Here is a 22,058-nt window from a genome sequence, read left to right as displayed (position 1 = left end):
AGTACCACCTTTGGCCTGAACTGCGCCACCCCCCCAAAATCTTTTTGAAAAAAAAAAAATTGAAAAAAACTTTTTTTGATGATGACGTCACAATCGGCAGCAAATCTGGATAGCCTGTTTTGAGAACCCGTGGGATACTTTTAACCTTCGCCTTCTCAAAACCAGAGAAAGACACAACGGTCAGAAATGGGACTTTGTGAGGATAGAAGGTGCTAGTGGGACCCCAAAAAAAGGTTTTAAAATAGGAAAAGTGAAATTTCATGGTGTATCACCTTTAAATGTTAGTGTCCCACTTCCAATCGTCTGCTCTTTTATCCAGTTGTTCAGCCTGTACCCTGTACGATTTCTCTCTTCAGATAGGATGAAATTGTTATTCCTGACCTGAAAATGTATCAGGCACCCCTATTGAACAAACCCTCTAGCAATTGTATTACAGTGATTATCATTGTCACAAAAAATACATGTTGTGAGCTTTGCAGATTGGCTATTTTCAAGACATTGCGCAACTTAGTACATATCACAATTCGGCATTCTAGGCCAATTACATATAAATAGCACGTAAATAGCATGCAAGCTTCTTACACTGCCAATTCAGCCTTGTCAGCATCATATTGCCTCCAAGAAAGATGCCAGCAGCAGATTCAGCAGCAGTAATATTCACCCATGGCCATATCTGGGCCATACGTTAAAATGAATTGACGCAAGGCCGGATTATTAATATGTTTTATTTTAACACTCTGAGAAAATAGCTCTTTTATCAAAAGCATTACAATGACTAAAAATAGTAAGTACATTTAAAGTACATATCAGAGAATTACTATTTAAGCACATTTGACAGAATATGTTAAGACTTTAATACTTTAAGATACTTTGCTGTCAAATGAAATGAAAGTGACTATGACAGGGGATGTTCATATTTTGACTCTGGCTAATGTTCATGAGTACATAATAGGCTTTTGGCATGGCATCCACTGCCCAGCCTTTTCCATGAGAGGGCAAAGGGCTTCGAATGAAGTACGGTACGAGATGCAAATAGAAGTGCTACTATGTCTCCCATGGTCGCCTGAACTCAAAAAGGCCCTGGGAGCAGTGGTGTAAAGTAACTATGTATATTTATTGCGACTGTATGTCGCAGTTTACTATCAGAACTGTGACATCTTGTCCGTGTCTGTCCGGACGTCCGACGAGTAACGCTTGTCTTTTTTGTTGATTGACTCTCATGCTCTGACATCACGCTCTGTCATCACTGCATGATGTCATGGGAACCAAATCCCTTTTATTGCCATATAAGGAGATCCCTGTGATGCCAGGGGAACCAAATCCCTTTTATGCCCATATATAGAGATCCTTGTGATGCCACGGGAACCAAATCCCTTCGGCCAGATGGCCAAGACATGGCGCAAGCTTTTTGCCCTTAGGCGTCTTACTGTACTGTACTGTACTGTACTGTACTGTACTGTTTTGAGATGTGTACTTGAGTATTTACAATTTTCAATACCTTTACTTCTACTCACTACATCTCAGATTCAAATATTGCACTTTTAAGCCCTTTGCACACAGGCGCGTTTAACCGCACGGATAAAACGGACAATATAATTTTTTGAAAAGAAAACAATGATTCTCTATGACCTCATGCACACCGGCTCCGAATTAGCCGTGCGACGAGTGGCTGCCGCCGTGCGTTTTTTTCTCGATCGAACCCAGTTCGATTCGTGCGTCTTGTCGCATGCGGTAAAAAACTCATCACTCCTTTTATGACTCCTTTTTGGATCCGCAGCGCCGATTCCGCACAGCCTTGCACACCAAATCCAATGCGTTTTATTCATGCCGCAAACGAAAAAACGCAACTGTCCTGTGTGCAAAGGGCTTACTCCACTACATTTATTTGAACCCTTTAATTACTAGTTACTTTGTAGATTTGATTATTACAAACATAACTTAACTGTATGTTTTGTAATAACATATAAAACATATATCAATTTTGGCCATTTGAAAATCGCCGATATCTACAAGCTCACAATGTGTTGTGATCTGACACATTATGAGCTTGTACGTAAATCTGCTATTTTTAAAAGATGTTTGTGTACACGTTGTTTTAGAAAAGTAAAGGTATCAATGCTGCAATGTGGATTTACAATTCAAAATTCACTTGAGTAAAAGTACAAAAGTATTGGCATCAAAATGTACTTAAAGAACCAAAAATAAAAGTCATAAGTATTGGAAATTGTAAATACTTAAGTACAGTAAAGTACAAATAACTCAAGTACAGTACTTAAGTAAAGTGTACTTATAGTTACTTGACACTAGCCTGGCTCCAGCCAATAGACCCGCCCACTCTCTGAGTGAACTGCATCTCTTGGTCTGGATGTGTCATATGACGCGTCTCTTGATACGGTATCTTGGCCTACCGACCAATGAAATCAATGCAATACGGAGGAGGGGTGCGTCTAACTTTTGAAAATCAACAGAAACAGTGGAGGGAGGAGTGGCTCACCAGCGTTCTTAATTGCCTCCTTTGATCTTCAGAAGAGCTGCAACTACAAGTGTCGATAGCTTGTCAGTGATTCTCTCTAATCAATGAAACATCAAAGACAATGACCTGTTTGGTGCATGTCATAGAGGGGAGGGGGAGGAGGGAATGTTTTGTGTGCAAAAGTCAAACACAACCCCTCCCACCAGATCTCTCGTGATTGGGAATTTCAAATTTTAAATCCCCTCCCCTTTTCAATCAAATAGAATGGAGACAACTTCAGACTCAAGCCCCAGCGTAGAGTCTGAAATCAGGCTAACTTGACACCACTACTACATTCTTAGAATGAGTTTATTGTATTATGGCTGAGCATTTTACTCTGACCAGAAGCATTTCTTTTCTAGTTAACCTCTTTGGCACACAATATTGTCACGAGTAAGACAGACAGTAAGCAAGTACTCAGGCACCACATTTAAGTAAAATCAATACTTTATTCAATAATCGTCTTCCCTTTTCTTAAAAAATAAATAGATTAATAAATACATACATGAATAAACAACATTGATAAGGATAATGACCAGCAAGATCAAAGGCATTTTGAAAAGCAAGGACCAAATGGAGACCAGCCACTTGGTCATCATAGTAGCAGCTAACGAGAAGGTTTTGCAGTTCTAATGTACTGTACATCAACCCTTACTGGAGACAGACCCAGTGAGATAGAAGACAACTCCTAGGCTTGAATGAATGCTCACATCTCTGCGCATTCTGTAGTGTAGTGGCAATAAATTGCTGAAGTGTGGTAAGAAATAAAATGTATACTGTTACTAAATGCAATTTAGGAGTTTTTGTTTTTCTTACAGTAGGTGAACTGTAATTTACCTGGTAACTGGAGTTGCAACTAAGTTTCACGAGCGTGGGATTTATAAATCTGCTAAAAAGCTATTTCAGTGTGTCATTGTAATATATGGGTGTCATTGAATAATGACCTTGTTCACTACTGCTACATGTACTTTTCGTGCAGGTAAAGGATCTTCCCTGATAGGATATATTACAAGTAAAACATCACCACACTGCTCCTTAGAAAGTGCCATTATATCACTGACTCTGTCCTGAACAGATTATAACAATCAAATAGATTGGGTGTCAACTCGCTTAAATCCAGTCAATTCACACTATTGAGTTGAATTCCAGTTCATTCTCAATATCGTATTCAGCAATTTCCCTAAGTGAATTGATTGAAGTCAGCATAGTTTGACCCCAACCCTGCAACAATCACATAAGTTGTCTATCTAATGTTTACAATATGTCTAATATCTAATTGCTTTGGGTACAACTAAAATAGATAAATACCCGGCCTACTGTACGGTTGATTACAGAACACTTTTCTTTTCAAGTATTGAGTCTCCGCTTCTTACCACTTAGAGAGAGCAGTTTAGCGGACCCGAGGTGTATTCAGCAAAGCTACTTTCAGGTAAACTCTGGTAGTAACATGACTGTTTTATATGACATGACATAAGGGCCACCCAATATTGCTTATCATATTGCTTTTTTCCCCCTGAATGCCCCCCCCCCCCCCCCCCCAGTATATATAAAAAATGTACATAGGAGAAAATGGCATTGTTTCAATTTGCTCTAGAGTGCACAGTCACACTGATATGCATTGCAGAGCATCACAATACCATACAACTTTGATTTGGAAGCGGACAAAAAATTTACAACCTTGTGTTTTAAAAGTTGCAATAAATATAATTAGCATGACTGTACGCACTTTTAGCAGGGATGTTCCAGTAACAGTGTCAGTGTTAAGTGACATTCTCTATCTGGAAAGCTATTTATGACTACAGTACTTCAGTACTATATAGTCTACACACCAGTTTAAAGATTTCAAATTGAACATTACTAACCATGTCTGGCATCATATTACGATAATATTTATTTATCTACTAAATAATCTTCCAACTAGTATTTACTTGAAGCAGTGTTGATTTTGTCGACTAAAACTATGACGAAAAATGTTTGTCGACAGCGTTTTTTTCACTGACAAAAACTAAATAAAGACTAAATAAAAACTAAGCTGTGATGACTAAAACTATTGACAATTTCGTCAACAAAATAAAAACTAGACTAAGACGTTAGGGAGAAGAGAGTCATTTTATGTTTGGTTGCTCTCAGGTGTTGCGTGTTGAAAATAGCCGATCTACAAGCTCACAACGCGTCGCAGCGCAAGCAAGTGTAAAATCAGTCATTACGATGCCATCAAGGCCTGCCAAAATACATTTTAGTTGACTGAATCAACTGTAGATTTAGTCGACTAAAATTAGACTAAAACTTAAACTTTTCAGGTTTTCAAAATTAAATGACATTTTATTCAAAAGACTATGACTAAAAACTAAATCAAAATTTGCTGTCAAAAGCAACACTGACTTAGTTAGACAACCACTAGAAAGGTATTACAAATCATAAAACCTCAGATTGCTTTGCACTTTGTACAGGATGCTGCTGCTAAATGCTAGTTCATGGCTAAGACACATAACATGTTAGCAAAAGCTGGCTTAATTTGAAAAGAAATGTGCGCTTGCTGAACACACCTGTGGTGAGTGGTTGGAACCAGTCAGGTGTTTTATACACCAACACCAAACAGTACAACAGTGGTTCTAAACCTGCGTGGTGGCATGGGACACTGTGGCATCATGGAATTCTTGAGAATTCTTGAAAAGATGTTTGAAAGCTGTTAAGAACTGTTAAAAGTGGTTAAGGAACTTCTCTTTAAAAAGCCACATGTTCCATGCCCATCACTGTGCTCTCTTGTATGATAAACTATCACACACACATGTTTGAATAATTCATTGTGTTGCATCTAAAAAAGGATGAGAACCACTGCCATACAATACAGTTAGAACAACACAGTACAGACACAAAGTACAGTTCAGTACAGCTTGCTTTTAACAAAAATGATGAAGGCTATGTTTCCCAGAGCGCCAAGGAGGGCACGGAATACTTTCATTCTCAGGCCCTCTCATTCACTTTTCTTAGAAATGCTATACCAAATTGGCTTACCAGCTGATTTTGTGCAGTTTAGGACATTAGTGTGTAATAAACTCTCTAGTCATGCAGGGTCCCATCGAAGGACTGCCATTCAACACCTTTTGCGTATCAACCAATGTTTACGAAATAAGATTGTTAAAGTTATTTTTTTTTCTTTTTTACAACCAACTGATTTTCTTTTTTGTTCTGTTCTCCCTAATTAATTAACAATGTTCATTTCTGATGATCCTATAAAGGATGGCACACTTAACAACTATTTGATATACATTCCTACATCAGGTGGAAATAAAAGAAACGGTACTCCATACTCTTGGAAACCTAGCCTAACTCTAATGAATATATATCAATCCCAAAACAGGACTTTGTATCTAATCCCAACACGGTTCCATCCCTATACTCTACCCGTGAATTAACCCTAAGCCAGGGACGTGCTGGGCCCCTGATTCAGCCCGTGAAAAAGAGTTTGAGAGGCCCTCATTGCGCGCTAAAGAGAGAGATCTTGCTGCTACTCAAAGGCTTGCCATTTCAGATCATGACGAGTGACAAGCCAGTGGGCCAATTACATGAGTTATATTTCGTCGTTGTCGGGTGGAAACCTTGTATGTCCAAAACCGTTTGTTTTGTATTTATCATTTAAAAAATGATTTAAACTAGTGAAAACAGCTGATCTACAAGCACACAACGCCTCGCGGTGCGACCTTTGTGCAACGGCCTTGTATGATGAAGCGATGCGAAAAAATGTATACATTTGAAACTTGGAGATACGAGGTTTCTGTCCGACAGTGACGATTTACTTTGTTGGCCGCACAGCCCCCAAAATAGAATGAAGGCCAACATTTTATTTTGATTTTCTTCCTAATGGCCCGCCTGGACCGGCCGGGAATGAACCGGCCGTTCGGGAGTTGTCCCGCTTTTCCCAATGGCCAGCACGTCCCTGATCTAATCCCAAAACGGTTCCATCACTATACTCTACCCGTGAATTAACCCTAAGCTCTGTGACAGTCCCTGTATAAATTGGATCTGTCATTCACTGTCAGCGAAGCGTCTCTTGAGGATAATATCACCGGATAGGAATGTTGGTTGTCTGATCTCCAGCTTTCAAAGAGAATGTAAAATGCAACTATCAACTATCTTCTTAGCGATTATTCTGTCCACTACTTTCTCAAATAATTAAATAATCTTGAAGCATGGCATTTTAAATAATTTCTTGTATCTTTTTATACATCAGCAAATCTACGTGAAACAAATTCAAATAGATTCTTGTCATAATAAATCTACATCGATTAGTCTGATTAAGCAATTAAGCTCTATTTTTTGTCATACAATGGTGTCACACAAAAACGACGACTTTTGAAAATGTATTATGTTATTTAAATTGATTATATTTATTCTATCAGAGACTGTTCTCAAAAATTGATTGAACTTTCGAAGATCATAGAAAATACAGCGAATCTGTTCAACTCCCTCGAGAAAGTGTCACATGTAGTCAGGGACAGCAAATATTTGTGGTACTATTCAAAACAATGTGTACTAATATTAACACATTGTCTTGCTATTAATCGCTATTTAGTGCTTAAAGTGAGTCACGTGATGAAAATGACTATTTTAAATTATTATTTTAAGAGAACATTGTTTCAGCGCATTTTCTCCTGCCCACAAAACAGTACAACGTTACTGATCTATACTAATACTAGTGTGAACCCAAGAAATGGACAGCAGGTTAAAAAAATGTTTTAAATACATAACTAAACAACTAACGAATTACTTCATTCTTTTTTTTAGTTTTTTTAGTTTTAGACATACAGTACAAGGTTCAGTGGCGTCAGTTCAGCACATTTGATTTCTTTCCCCCGTAGCCAAGGTATGGCAGCTGCCATACCTTGCCATACCCAATTGACGCCTCTGACAAGGTTTCTGTCTGATGGCACCAGGGGTCGGCAACCTTTTTAACATGATGTGCCAAGTTTTCATTTTCTTGATGGTCAGTATTAAGTTGAATTATGACACCACATCAAAATGTCATATTTCCAACTGATTTTGATTGTCCATATACTATTTATAACAACCTTTATTTATTTATTCTACCTATTTAGAAATATGTTCTTTCACATCAGTATGTAACAATCATCAGAGCAATAAACCACCTATCGCTCAGACTCCCTCCTCAGTCAGAGTTTGAATGAATGTAGAATTATGTGCAGGATATCATTTAGACCAAACCTTTTTGGAATATTCGATTTTAAAAGCAAAAAACCTCTCCCTCACACTTATGCCAGTGTGCCAGTGATCACCCTCCCCTGTGCCAATGTTGGCACACATGCCTAAGGTTGCCTACCCCTGCCGTATACCTTTGAGACCTAAATACATGATAATCTTCCTTTTGCCTTGGCCTGTACAGTGACGTTAAGTGGTTGTTGGTTCAAATGTGTAATGTAGACAAGGTCCATGTGGAGTCAAACCCTGAAGAACTAATCCTTATTGGTGCTAAGCCCTTCTAATCATAAATACACAGCTCTGGGCTGGCCCAGGCGGCCAGGACAGTGTGCTACAACAACACGAAGAGGAAGAAGAGAAAGAGACGCAGACATTGCAAAAGAGGAAGAGATTGTAGTTGTAGAAAAATAAGTTAATTTTCTGCAGTATTTTCGCCACTCTTTCTTTTAGGCTGCGAACACAGAGGCAGCAGACGAGCCGCACAGTAAAATCCTGGGTGTTAAAAGAATCCCTGACTAGTAAGCCATGTAGGCCTTAATATGTTATAATAATCCTCTTTAACCAAAATATACCATTTAAAACACTTAAAATGTCTTCCTTTGAGAGAAAAAAGTTCATATTTTCAACCCATGGGGGAGCCATTGCAGTGTCCGTCGCAAGCAGTGATGACGTCATAGATGCTTTTTGGGTGGTCGGGCCCATTTAAAATGGTGGCGTAAACAAGTTTTAAATGTTGAATTAAACACTTTACAGGCACGGCAAAACATCGTACTTGATATGAACAGAACAGAAAAGCACCACACTACTAACTACAGTTAATCTGAGCATCAAGACAATGTTTTAAATATTTTAAAGAGAACGTTGTTTTGACTTTCCATATTAACTCTATGGGCCCGACCACCCAAAAAGCATCTATGACGTCATCACTGCTTGCGACGGACACTGCAATGGCTCCCCCATGGGTTGAAAATATTAACTTTCTTCTGTCAAAGGAAGACATTTTAAGTGTTTTAAATTGTATATTTTGGTTAAAGAGGGTTATTATAACATATTAACTCATACAGGGCCAGATTTCCAAAATATGAATATGAATGTGCGCTTATAACGCCAGGAAATAGCTATTTTGTATCCCCCCAGACCACCTTAACCAGACCACCTTAACGAATGCACGTTCACCATACCATACCACCAGATGACCACTAGAGACCACCATACACCATACACTGACATGGTCCCATGTTAAGCCTGTTTAAATCCACATAACAGGATGAGACGCTGACTTGGTCCTCATTGACTTAACATGGACGGGCCGCCGGTCACCATTTCAGCTCAATACTGTTCAATTCGTGCTTGATCGTCTCAAACCACCATTGGTATGGGCATCGGGACGTATATAGATGCCACACAGAAAGTTTCAGAATCAAAATCCGACCTAGTGAAGCTACGTGAGGGTCGGATGGTTGCATTGAGGCTAACGCTAGCAGAGGCCTGTTGTCAACAGGAAGCCCTGGTTTAAAGGTGACGTCATAATCGTATCCTTTTTTTTCACGGTTTACGTGTGGACATTAGCTGAGGTAAGCTAACCATTTCGCTCCGTCTATAAACACATATTAAAAGCTTAAACAATGCTTTTATATAAAAGTCGCTCCGAGTCGCTCGGCACCAAACGCCATAGTGAACTAGTCGCTCGTAAAGTCGCCCGGCGCTAACTGAGTTAAGGCCTACATGGCTTACTAGTCAGGGATCCTTTTAATTTAACTGAGAGTGTACAAATGGTACCAAATAGACCCGTAGACACTCAGGATTTTACGGTCGTATATAACTGTTATCGCTGATTCGGAATCCCTGGATCTCTGTTGTTAAGTCTGTATTTACTTTGGATCTAAATAGCATTTGAAATCTTTGAAAATACTCGTTTCATTTATCCTCACCATGAAACAATAAAATGGCAACTTGGTTAGGGCAGCACTTACAACTCTACCACTGAACAGGCAGGTTAAGAGGAGGCTCAAAAGTATTTGATGGGATTTCAAATGCTATTCTTATTCGTGTATGGCTTGAGCTGTAGCTATAGCCATTTCCTGTGTTTGATGAACAGGGTAGGTGTTATTGTATTGGTGTCAAAGGTTAAATTAATTAAATTAGAAGTTTTTTTTGTATTTTGTTTCATGTGAACGTGGCTATTACCAGATAGCCTTTACTTACAGGGAGACATTCTAGGCTCTCTAAATAAGAGTCTTAGCTTAAGAGGTGGTGGTTTTTAGTCAACATCGATTGAATCCTAACCTCAGACCGTTGTACCTCCAGGGTTTCGGTGACTAGCAGTAAACAGTTCAACAATCTCCTAGGTTTTAAGACAGAACACACCTAGGACTTGAAACGAACATGTAGTCCGTGAACCACAGTGGCTAGTGCATTCAGAACTCCCTCTTGAATCACAAACGATCAAACATATTTAGTAGAGCAAGGGTCTTCAACGTTTTCAGGCCAAGGACCCCTTAGTTGAGAGAGACCTTTTCATAGATTCCATATAGTTTCACTGTTTGGCAGCACAATCATCAGTGTATTTTGGATTCATGTCAATTTGTCTTTTAAAATATTTAACCACTTGAACCAATTAACCATCAATACTTGGTTCAAGTATTGAACCAAGTAGTAGTCAAACTTGACCTTTCACTCTGTACTTTCAAAGATTTGGAGGACCCCCTTTAGGAACCTTGGGGACCCCCTAGGGGTCCCGGACCCCCTGTTGAAGACCCCTGTAATAGACCCCCCCCCCAACTACAACCGTAAAGCATGACAGCGAAGCACAAACCTCAATAACAACAGCGACAGCTTTGGTTGTGACAAATCGTAACAACCTCACGTTATACCAGTTGTAGTCGATTGTATCAGCTGCGTTAAGCAAGTTCAAGTTCAAGCACTTCGTTTAGAGTGTGAAGTGAGCAAAACAAAAGTCTACATTTCAAACGAACGCTTGCTGTTAAACACAGGTGCAAAATTCATTCACCGAGGGGATTCAAAAAACGTCTCTGCTCTGGGAATTCAGGTGTTTGATGATTTCACCTTGACAGTATGGTTGATAGCGTCCACTAAGAACACTTAATACAGTAGTTAGTTAGTTTGGTGAGTTCTGTGTGCTGCCAACCAAACCTGGGCCAGAAAACATTAATTGTCTACTCTAGATTGTCTTCAATCAGTTGATCTCGCCTGAGCCGTGAAACTCGAGAATCAGTGAAAAAAGAAAAAAAGAAAACACTCAGTCAGTATTCCAATAAAAGGCTATTCATAGGTTTGGCATGGCAGAGACACACAGAGATGAGTGAGTGATATTAAGTGATATTACAATCAACAACTGAATGCCAGACCAACTGAATACAATCTAAAGCCATTGGTATCTAATGAAGCAGCAAAGCAAAATCTAAATGCATAGCCGTTAGTACAAAAACGGCCCCTATAACTTTTTTTGTGTTTTCTTTTGATTCATTATTATTTATACTGATTGTGCTTTAAACCACACACGAAAGAGGAATGTGAGGCTACTTGTGTTGCGAGGAGTTGCAGGGTCAGATAGTACAGCGGTTCTCAACATGTGGGTTGGGGGGTTGGGGGGGGGGGGGGGGGGGGCACATCGGGTGTGGCACATCAGGTTGGTCAGTGAGAGTGTAACACAGCAGAGGTATTAGAGTGCCAAAGTGAATTCCTTGCACAAACCTCGTACTTGGCATTAAATAAAGTGTCTCTGACTCAAGATTTTAGAGTAAGGGCCGGAGGAACGTTGACAGCAAGGTGGAGGGTGGGCAATTTGAAGGAAGATGTCCCTCTCGCGTAAAGAAACGTCACCATTGTTATCGTTATCTTCTATTCTATTAACCTATTGTTATAGAATCATCTCTAGACCTAGTGGTTCTCAACCTGTGCGTCCCCCAAATTATTTTGGGGGGTCCCCAGATGATTAACTTGATGTGCAACATTGTTTTCTCACTTAACAGTAAACAAACCAACATAAAGTTCAAGTGTAACAGCACATTTCTAATATGACAATTTAAGGACTTTTTAATATCTCCAAAATGACAAATTAAACATTGGCCAAATTGTCAGATATTAGAGGCAGAATAGCCGATCTACATGCTGCAGATGCATGTAGATCGGCTATATTCACAATAGAACCGTGTTATACAAAATGTAATGCCTCAACTCTTAGTGCTTGTCAGGTTGGGGGGGGGGGGGGTTAAAATATGATTATTTTGGGGGTCACGGCCTGAAAAGGTTGAGAACCACTGCTCTAGACCATGGATGTTAGCAAGGGAATTAAGGTTTTGAGGTGAAATGGATTGTGTGTGTGAGTGTGTGAGTGTGCGTGCGTGTGTGCGTGCGTGCGTGCGTGCGTGCGTGCGTGCGTGCGTGTGTGTGTGTGCGTGCGAGAGAGAGAGAGAGAGAGAGAGAGAGAGAGAGAGAAAGAAAGAGAGGGATAGAATAGGAAAAAAGTAGGACAAGAGTAGTAGGAGGGACGGAGAAAAAGGAGTTGAACAAGGCGGAAGGAGGGAAGACGGCGGTCACAGAGACTCTGTTGGACGTCTGAACTTTGACCTGCGAGTCCCCCCAGCGGCGCCGAGAGCTCAGCTCAGGCCACGGCGGGGGAGCTGCTCCAGAAGCACCACCTGCGGCGCGACTGGTGCTTGTTCATGATCACGTCCTCCTTCTGGCGCTCCTTCCTGGCCCGCTGGTAGTGGTCCTCCTCCTTCAGGTACCACACCGGGGGCCAGCGGTGCCTCTCGAAGTACTGCTGGTTCTCTGCGAGGCACACACACACAGGGACGTGCAGAGAATGTTAGAGGGCCAGGGGCAGTGGCGTCAGTTCATAAAAAGCTAAGGTATGGCAACATGACTGGTGTCACCGTGACACCAGTCATGTTGCCATACCTTAGCAACAGGCATGACACATTTATTTTTCCCCCGTTTCTATGGTTTCTTGGGCTGGATATGGCAGCCTGGAATGGTTGTTCAAGTGCAGCTAAACTTTGCATGTTAGTAAACGTGCCACAATTAACAATAATGAATTGCACCTGTGCAGCTGACCTGCGGAACCTGGGAATATACCATTTTGTCAAGATAGGGAGAATACAAGTGTGGAGAATATTGATTTTGATGTCTATGTGTGCACGTGTGTGCACACAAACACAACGTGGACGTGTGTGTGCATGGTTTGGTTGGTGCATTGTGGGAAAGCTTTGGAGATAGATGCAATATAGCCGTGAGCCCACTGGTTGGCCATGAGGATAATGCCAAGTGGAAGTGGGCCCCCAAATAATTGGCAAAACGCTAAGACTTTATTGACGATATAACCTAACATTAATATTAAAAAATGTTTAAAAAGAATTGTTATGGTATATATATATTTTTAACCTAGAAAAGCACGTTTTCATTGTGATACCAATAAATAGGAACTTAAAGTATAGGCCTACTACGCACTAGATAGAAAATGTTCGTCGCCTACCTTTTTTCACTGACAAAAACTAAATAGAAAGCAACTATACTATACTATAAAACTAGACAAAAATGTTAGGGAGGGACTTGTGGAGAAGAGATCCAGTAGAACTAAAAGACAAGTAATGTTATGTTTGGTTGCACTTGGGTGTTGCGCTCTGAAAATAGCGCCTTAGGCACTCCATGTGTTAAAGCACATGCTCACATGCTCACAACGCCTCACAACGCAAGGCGGTGTGAGCATGTAGATCTGCTATTTTCACAATAGAACATTGTATACAAAATGTAAAGCCTCAACTCTTTGTGTGTTAGGGTGGGGGGTCAAATATGATTATTTTGGGGGTCACGGCCTGAAAACGTTGAGAACCACGGTGTTAAATGACCATCAAAATAAACATGCAGAAAACACGACAGCCATGCCGCTCAGATGGGTGGGACTCGCAAACACTTTTGAGATTTTCAAGTGGGCCCTGATCCAGGTTGGTAAAGTATCGCAATAGATACGATAGATTCCAGCTGAAATTTCAAACGTTGAAATGGTGTCGCCAGGGGCGCAGCCAGAACAGAGAAATAGGCTGAACTTCAGGGTGGGCACAGGGGGGGACTCTTGCGCGCGCCCTTTGGACGCATGCGCAAAATTTAAGGAACTATGTTGTTTTTTTTTCTGTAAATTATTAGGGTTTTTGGGGGTTAAAACGGGTGCGGGCGTCAGTATCAATGAACAATAATTTGTATTAATAGGCTAATACAAAGCATTGAGTTCCCAGCTGCACTTCATCCCAACAACACATTTCCAAATATAAACTAACACTCCCCCTCCAAACACACACTAGCCAACTGCTGCTGGTGTAAAAGATGCATCATCGGAGCGACAGTTGTAAAGAACTGTTCATTTATTCATATTAAGCAAGATGATGATCACACAAAACATTTTATTTAATCAAAGAGACATGATTGGCCAAAATCGATGGGTGGGCCAGCTTTCTACATAAAAACGCCCCTGGATGTAGTGTACATAACACGTACAAGAAAACCCACCACAATTTGTGATGGGTTTTAATGTGCAATGTAAAAAGTGTTTTGCCTAATTTATACTCCATCGTACTGTGTCCACATGCTGAAAATAGCTCATCTACAAGTTCACACGTGATGCAACGCACTGTGAGCTTGTAGATCTGGTATTTTCAGCCCAGGATGCCAACAGCTTACCTGGTGTCTTGGATTTGATCTCTTTGCGGTAGTTGGCACACACACTGTTGTAATGAGTGCAGATGTGATGGAGGCACCAGGCGGACAGCTGGCTGGCGTTATGGAACTGAAAAGACACAGGGGAAGACATGTTCAGAAAATCAAGAGCAGTGTTGAAGGGGTCCAAGTAAAGCCGAGGTTATGCATAGATGGAGTGGTGTAAAGTAACTAAGTACTGCACTAAAGTACAATTTTGAGGTATTTGTACTTTACTTTAGTTTTAGTTTTTCCCCATTTCCAATACTTTTACATCTATATTGTAATTTTACTCCACTACATTTATTTGAAAACTTTAGTTACTAGTTACTTTGTAGATTGTCAAATATACATTAACTACTTCAGCCCTTTACTGCTCAAAGAAATGAAGGGAACAAAATGTTCCCTTAATTTATTTGAATTTATTTGAGTATAGTATACTGTAGTACTGCTCATAGAAAGCTCAAAGAATTAAGGGAACATTTTGTTCCCTTCATTGTACATTTCATCCATTTGAAAATAGCTGATCTACAAGCTCAATGCGCCGCGTTGCGGTGGAGTATTTCTACATTGCAGTATTGACACTTGTACTTATAAGTAAGAAATGTGGATACTGTTTCCACCACTGCATGGATGGTTTCAGCAGTCTATTGTTGCTAGGAGACATGGAAAAACCCTGGTCAACATTAGGCAAACGGGAAACAACTTGAGGTAATTCATGGATAAACAAGACGAGCAGACTAAAAGCCCCAGATATCTAGCCTGATTTCAGACTCAGCTCACGCTTAGTCTGAAACTATGCTCTATTCTAAGCGATTTACAGGGAGGGACTTTTTTGCGAGCGTGCACGCGCGCATCCGCGCGCGAGTGATCGCGATGCACGGTGATCGAGACGCACGGTGGACGCGACGCACGGTCGCGGACTGTGTGTGTGATTGTGTGTGTGTCTCTGTCTGTGCCAGTGACAGAACTGCGACCATAAACATGTAATCAACATAAACAGCTTGGTGAACTCAGCGCGTGCGTGTGTGTGCGTGTGCCTTCCTCAGCCTGCCTGTGTGTGAACTTCGTTTGAATCGTTTCAACTGCTGCGCGGATTGGATATTCGTTAGACCCACCCCCACCCCCCGCGCTCATTGGGCAGCCGAAAATAAAAAGTGATTCCTGTACTCAGCTCCAGACCAGAGAAAGAGTCCACTCTGAGAGTGGGCGGGGTCTATGGTCTGGAAGCAGGCTACCAGATATCTGCTGCTTGTTCAACACTAACCGGACCAAAGCTGGTTTGCAATGACAGACATTGCAATCCTAAAGGCTAATATACATAGTACAGGGTGGAGTGATGAGCTATTACCACGGTGTAGTTTTCTAGCTATCACCTAAAAATGTGATACATTTATTTTAAGAAGTACATTCTATTGTTTCCCCCCGTTTCTACAGTTTCTTGGGCTGCAGGATATGGCAGCCTGGAATGGTTGTTCAATTGCAGCTAAACTTGGCAAGTTAGTAAACGTGCCACAATTAACAATAATGCATTGCACCTGTGCAGCTGCGCGGAACCTGGGAATATACCATTTTGTCAGGATTTGGAGAATATAATTATAATACGTTGTTAAAGTGACCATTTTGTTAAATTTTGCATCTGTAGTTATTTTACTGTAATTTAACAACATAATAACCAGCATTCCAGAATATTGCCTTCAAACTCTCCTGAACTTGAATGCAGCATCTTATGTTGAAAGAATTGCCCAGTCTGTACAGAAATCTCCAGTATAGACTTGATAATGGTTAGTTCAGTGTGGTATCACTGAAAATAGCCGACCTCCAAGCTCGCAGCGCGGAGCTTGGAGGTCTGCTATTTGCGATATTTTCACCAAAAGGCCTTTTTAGAAATTTCAGCCCCTGCCTCTCTAACATTCTCTGCACGTCCCTGCTGTTCCTCCTGGTTCAAGTACATTATTAGTTCCCACCAACCACTTGAGAGTACTTAATCATCGGCGGGTGTTGTATCATAGTGCTACGTACGACCACGGGGAGACATCGGGCATTTCAAGTAGCCACCAAAATAGCGAAACGGAACCGAACGTACACAAGAAAAGGATTTTTTTTTTCTTCTTTCAAAAGACGGGACAGGGTGAATTTGTCACCTGAGCCAGCTCCAGATAAGTGAGAACCTCTCCGTCAATGTCCTGTCCCTCTTTGGAGCCCTTGACCAGCTCACTGACGGCATACTGCTCTGTGGGGAGACAGATGGACAGAGGACGTAAGGAGAGAGACGACGAGAGACAGACAGACAGAGAGAGAGACAGAGAGGAGGGTTGGTGTGGGCTGGAGGAGACAGTCAGGGGACAGGGACAGAACAGTGGCGTCAGCTAAAGCTAAGGTATGGCAACATGACTGGTGTCTCGCACGCGTGTCTTTGCGCGCATGCAAGAAACCAGCCATGTCGCCATACCTTAGCAACAGGCATGATGAATTTATTTTAAAGGGACTACCGGTACACCATGAATTTCAAAACTTCCATTTTATTCTTGTTTTTGGTCTTCATTTCTGTGATTTTCTGAACGGTACACTTTTGAAATCAGCCCCATTCTATGTCACAGGGGGCTCATTTCCTATTGGGCCCCCTTGAGAAAGGAGGCTATATTCTATTGAGACCGATGCATTGGAACGATGCAGAGAAGATTACGACTGACTCTAAATGGTTCTCATCGTGGTTCTCTGATCTCCGAGTGGTTGTTTAGGCTAAAACCTATATAAAACCGTATTATGGACCCTGTAGCCTGTAGCCAAGGTATGGCAGCTGCCATACCTTGCCATACCCAATTAACGCCTCTGGGACAGAAATAGGTGAAGGGGTATTAAAGTGAGGCAGAAGGGGGAGAGTGTTGAAGATGAAGAAAAGGAGATATACCAGACATGGAGAAAGGGAGAGAAAGTGGAACAGAGAGAGAGGAAAGGAGGGAGATAGAATAGGAGGATCAGAGAAAGAGAGAGAGATGACGTTGGTTCCCCTCATACATAAATCATCAAGTGTTTCATAACCCGAGAGAGAGAGAGAGAGAGTGCATGCGGTCTCACACATTCACACACACACACACACACACACGCACACACACACACACACACACACACACACACACACACACACACTCAATCAACACCCTCATACAACACATTTTCACTTGCACAGTAGACAGACTCACATGCACGGACGCACGCACACACACACACACACACACACACACACACACACACACACACACACACACACACACACACACACACACACACACACACACACACACACACACACACACACACACACACACACACACACACACACACACACACACATTTTATCCTCATGCAATCATCCTGTGATGACAGTTGCCGCTGTCGGTTAACAGACTGTCCCCATGTCTTCATTGTCCTCACTGGACACTGACTGACACAGTACAGACATGTCTTCATTGTTCTAACTGAACCAGTGGTGTAAAGTAACAAAGTAGATTTACTTAAGGATTGTACTAAAGTAAAATTCTAAGATACAGTATGTGTTGCGACCGCAGGGAGCAGTTAAATGAAAACCTGCAGCAGTTCTGTCCCGCTGTCACGCTAAGCTGTTGCCTGTCACACTTTGTCTCTGCCCCTCTCTCTGTTACTCTATGCAGATCTACGAGCTAAAAACGCGTCACGGTGTGATGCGTGTTATGCAATGTGACCCTCTGGAGTGAGTGTGAAAATATAGTGGCCCTCTCAATCATTAAAGTTGCCCACCTCTGCTCTAGACCAGTGTTTCTCAACCACTGTGCCTGGGGACCTTTGGTGTGCCCCTGAGAAGGGTCAAGTGTGCCCCTTGAAACTGCTTGAAAGCCAGTATTGTATTTATAATTTTAAAAATGATTTAAAATTACAACGCCTCGCGGTGCGAGGCGTTGTGTGCTTGTAGATTTGCTGTTTTCACTACTGTTGTGCTACATTTGTATGATGAAGCAGGGCTTTACTTTGAGAAGAAACGTACACATTTGAAACTAAGGTTTCTTCCCGACAGTGACGATATTTACAACCCCGTATTATGTTCATCTGCCCATGGATTCTTGGGACATGAAAAGTGTGCCCATGCAAAAAAAACACTGCTCTAGACACACCCCCAAACCCCACCCCACCCACCCACACACACACACACACACACACACACACACACACACACACACACACACACACACACACACACACACACACACACACACACACACACACACACACACACGCACACCTCCTACCTGTGAGGGCTATGAGTCGGGGAAGACACAGTCTATTGGCCAGGGCGGTGAGCTCCATGGGGTCCAGGTCTGGCGTTGGAGACAGAGTGTTGGTATACAGGTACTCTAGCACGGCCTGCATGCACACCCGGCTGGTGTTAGGGAACCCCACCTAGAGAGAGAGAGACACACACACACACACACACACACAATACCAGTTTATGGCGTATGAGCAGGGATGGGACGATAAGCGATATTATCGTTTATCGTGATAAAAAAACGCTCATGATAATCGTATCGTGGAGATTTAATTTATCGTGATATCATCCTCCGTCATGCACTGGGATCAATTCACCTTTTAGCTGCATATCCGGTACCACTTAAACTCTCTATAATTGGTAAACGGTACTTATAATATATGTACTTGATATTGTCTTTTTTTTCACTCTCTATCAAATGTCTTCGCCAAATATTAGCCGATCTACAAGCTCACAACGCGTCGCATTGCGACGCGTTGAGAGCTTGTAGATCGGCTATTTTTTGGGCAAATGTTCCGCCCCAGGATAATGGATTTTGATTATCGCGATAATATTGTAAATCAGGATTTATTTTGTCAGAATAATTGTGAAATGACACTTTCATATCGTCCCGTCCCTACATATGAGTAGATACTAATGCTGGACTAAGCCAGGAATGCATCCCTGGTCAAAGCATGCATAATGTTACAACAGAACAGAGCAAGGTCAATTTGATTTAATTTCATGTATTGTGTAAAGCATGGAACAGACACTACGTATGTATATGATAATGTTGTTTTACAAGATTTTTAAAGGATTCAGGCTGATAATTGCGACCGTAGTGTGAGTCAGTAGTCTCGCGTAGCCAGACAACTATTCCACAATCTCTGAATGCTATATAGAGTCTGGAACTAATGCTCCTGAAAGGCGAGTAATGGAAACGGGCATTACCATTCAAGAAAATATATTTTAAAATGTAATTTCTGCTAAGCAGCAAGCTAAACATGCTTATATGATTTTTATTTATATAATGATAAATGTGTGCGATGTGAGACGGAAACGGAAGTGACGAGGAGGCTTCACTTCCGCTTTAACCGGTACTCATCGTTCTTCTTTCGATGCACCAGACTGTATGACGGGAGCATTTCCAAATCAACAGTCTGGCCACGAGTCAACAGTCTGGCCACACGAGACTAGTGAGTCAGTAACGCCTCAATGTCTATAGCTGACCTGTTGTGACACCACATTGTTGACTATTAAATCATTGAATTTGTTTTATAATTCGTGAAAAGTTTTGCTTTTTTGGGAATGTCTTTGGAAGATGTTTGAAATAAATAATAATGCAAAACAAAATGTAAGAAATAAAAAATGAAGGGTTAGGGACCCATAAAAATTTGTCCGTGACACACAAATGGGAAACAGTGATATACAGTATATACAGTACCGTGTATATCATGTTTCCTCCTCTCTCTTACTGGCCCCGGCCGCCAGCCTGTCTCTGTAACTGGGTCACTATTGATTCTACCCTCACTTCTCTCTGACATTACAAAGCACATTCCAATCCAGCTGCAGGTCACACAAAGACATGTGCACACGCCTGCATGCTTGCGCGCGCGCACGCACGCACGCACGCACGCACGCACACAGCAGCCGAGTCACAGACAGATCACAACACTGCTATTACATAACTCAGCCTTCAAGGACAAAAATACCAGACTGTGTTGAGGTACAAAGGACTAGACTGCTGGTGTGTGTGTGTGTGTGTGCGTGCGTGCGTGCGTGCGTGCGTGCGTGCGTGCGTGCGTGCGTGCGTGCGTGCGTGTGTAAGCGCTTACTGTATGCTTTACAAATACAGTATACACAATACACATACAACCATAGAAATACTCTTGCAGATCTCCATGTGCATGTATATGTTGAATAATGTGGGTATTTTTTTTATTATAGATTAGCATTAGGGATGCCACAGTTAATCAAACAAATTGATTCAATCAATTATTATTATCATTTTTTTATCTATATATAAAATAAATATTTTATACAGTTGCAAAGATGTGGAAAATAACCAGTCTACAAATTCAGAAAGTGTTGTTATATGACCAGGGGGCCAGTTGACCGGATTTAAAATGAAGCAAAAACAGAACAAAAAGTTCCTATGATTGGCCGCTAGTTGCGCTGTTCTGGTATCAAAAGCAACATGTTCTCCATAGGATTCCATTAATTTCCCCCAAACTTTTACATTTGATTTTCTTACCTTAATAAACATTGTCATAACTACTTTATGGTCGCTAGTTTAAAGCCTCGTTTCAATCACCATGATATGGGTTTTGTGAAAATATGGTCCAATTTATGTTATAATTGAAAATAAAGCAGGGTATGCTGTAGGAGGGGCTTGTGATCATAGGCTTGTGATGATTCTTCTTTGTGTGCTTTATTTTCGGCAAGCCGAAAGACAATGTCACATGTATCCCTGCGGTTGCACGTGACCGTTGGCAGCCAATAGCATTCCTTGGGTAGTAATGGGTATCATCATCACTACCATGATGGTGACACCCATACAAGGGCAAACAAGCTTCATTTTCACAGCATAGAAACCAATGGGTTCCCACCGTCCATATTTTTTTACACTCTATGTATATGACACATAGTGAGCTTGTTATTGTACAATGAAGTAAAAATATAAAATAGGGCTAAAGTGGTTAATCAAACTAATATATGGCCTACTGTTCCGGGCGCATACCACTTAGGCATTGCCACATAGGCATGGATGCATATAAAGAAAAGGAAAAGACAAACGTACTTCCTGATTATTTCCCTAATCAAAAAAGTAATCCATAGAATTATCACTAAGAAAATAATAGTTGCATCTCTAGTATCCATACAGTATGTGTATAGCCTACTTATGTGTGCGTGTGTATGCTATGCTTGTGTGTGAGTGATAGTCCTCTCTATTCCGGTCAGAACTGGGACAGACTAGCCGGGTTGCTAAAAACATCTGACCCAGTTGGTGAAATCAAATACATGTTTTTCACACTTTTAGAGCATATCTGTTGTGATAATAAGGCCATACCTAACACTAGATGCCAAAAAAATAGAAAATAAACAATTTGTGTGTATATTCATATCAAAGGTCCCTAAATAGGCCATTCTTAATTACTTCCTGTGAACAGAAATTCAAAAAGTGATGACATAGAATATAAATGAACCTTTGATTACATTCACCTGTTTGTTTCCCATTGCTGGCTGCCATTCCTCCCATTACTCAGATTTTAAATCCCATCGCCTGAAGGGCTGGTCCCCTCGGATTGGTTCAGAAACACACAGGCTTCCTTTTCAAAC

General features: G+C 41.3%; 1 protein-coding gene across 1 annotated transcript in view; it reads right to left on the bottom strand.

Annotated features, from left to right (window-relative positions):
- Positions 1 to 12,353: 12,353 nt before the first annotated feature.
- The window catches only part of rhobtb1 (Rho related BTB domain containing 1), a gene marked incomplete at both ends in the record, with an annotated part of 52,161 nt that continues 42,456 nt past the window's right edge, over positions 12,354 to 22,058 (bottom strand). Inside the window, 4 exons of the mRNA XM_080747014.1 lie at positions 12,354 to 12,523; positions 14,426 to 14,531; positions 16,585 to 16,673; positions 18,724 to 18,874. Coding sequence (XP_080603140.1) covers positions 12,354 to 12,523; positions 14,426 to 14,531; positions 16,585 to 16,673; positions 18,724 to 18,874 — 516 coding nt within the window. The remainder of the gene's footprint in view (positions 12,524 to 14,425; positions 14,532 to 16,584; positions 16,674 to 18,723; positions 18,875 to 22,058) is intronic.

The sequence above is a fragment of the Nannobrachium achirus genome, assembly GCF_963921795.1.
Source record: "Nannobrachium achirus genome assembly, chromosome: 18".
In the NCBI taxonomy this organism is placed as follows: domain Eukaryota; kingdom Metazoa; phylum Chordata; class Actinopteri; order Myctophiformes; family Myctophidae; genus Nannobrachium; species Nannobrachium achirus.
This window is presented reverse-complemented; position numbering and strand designations above follow the sequence as displayed.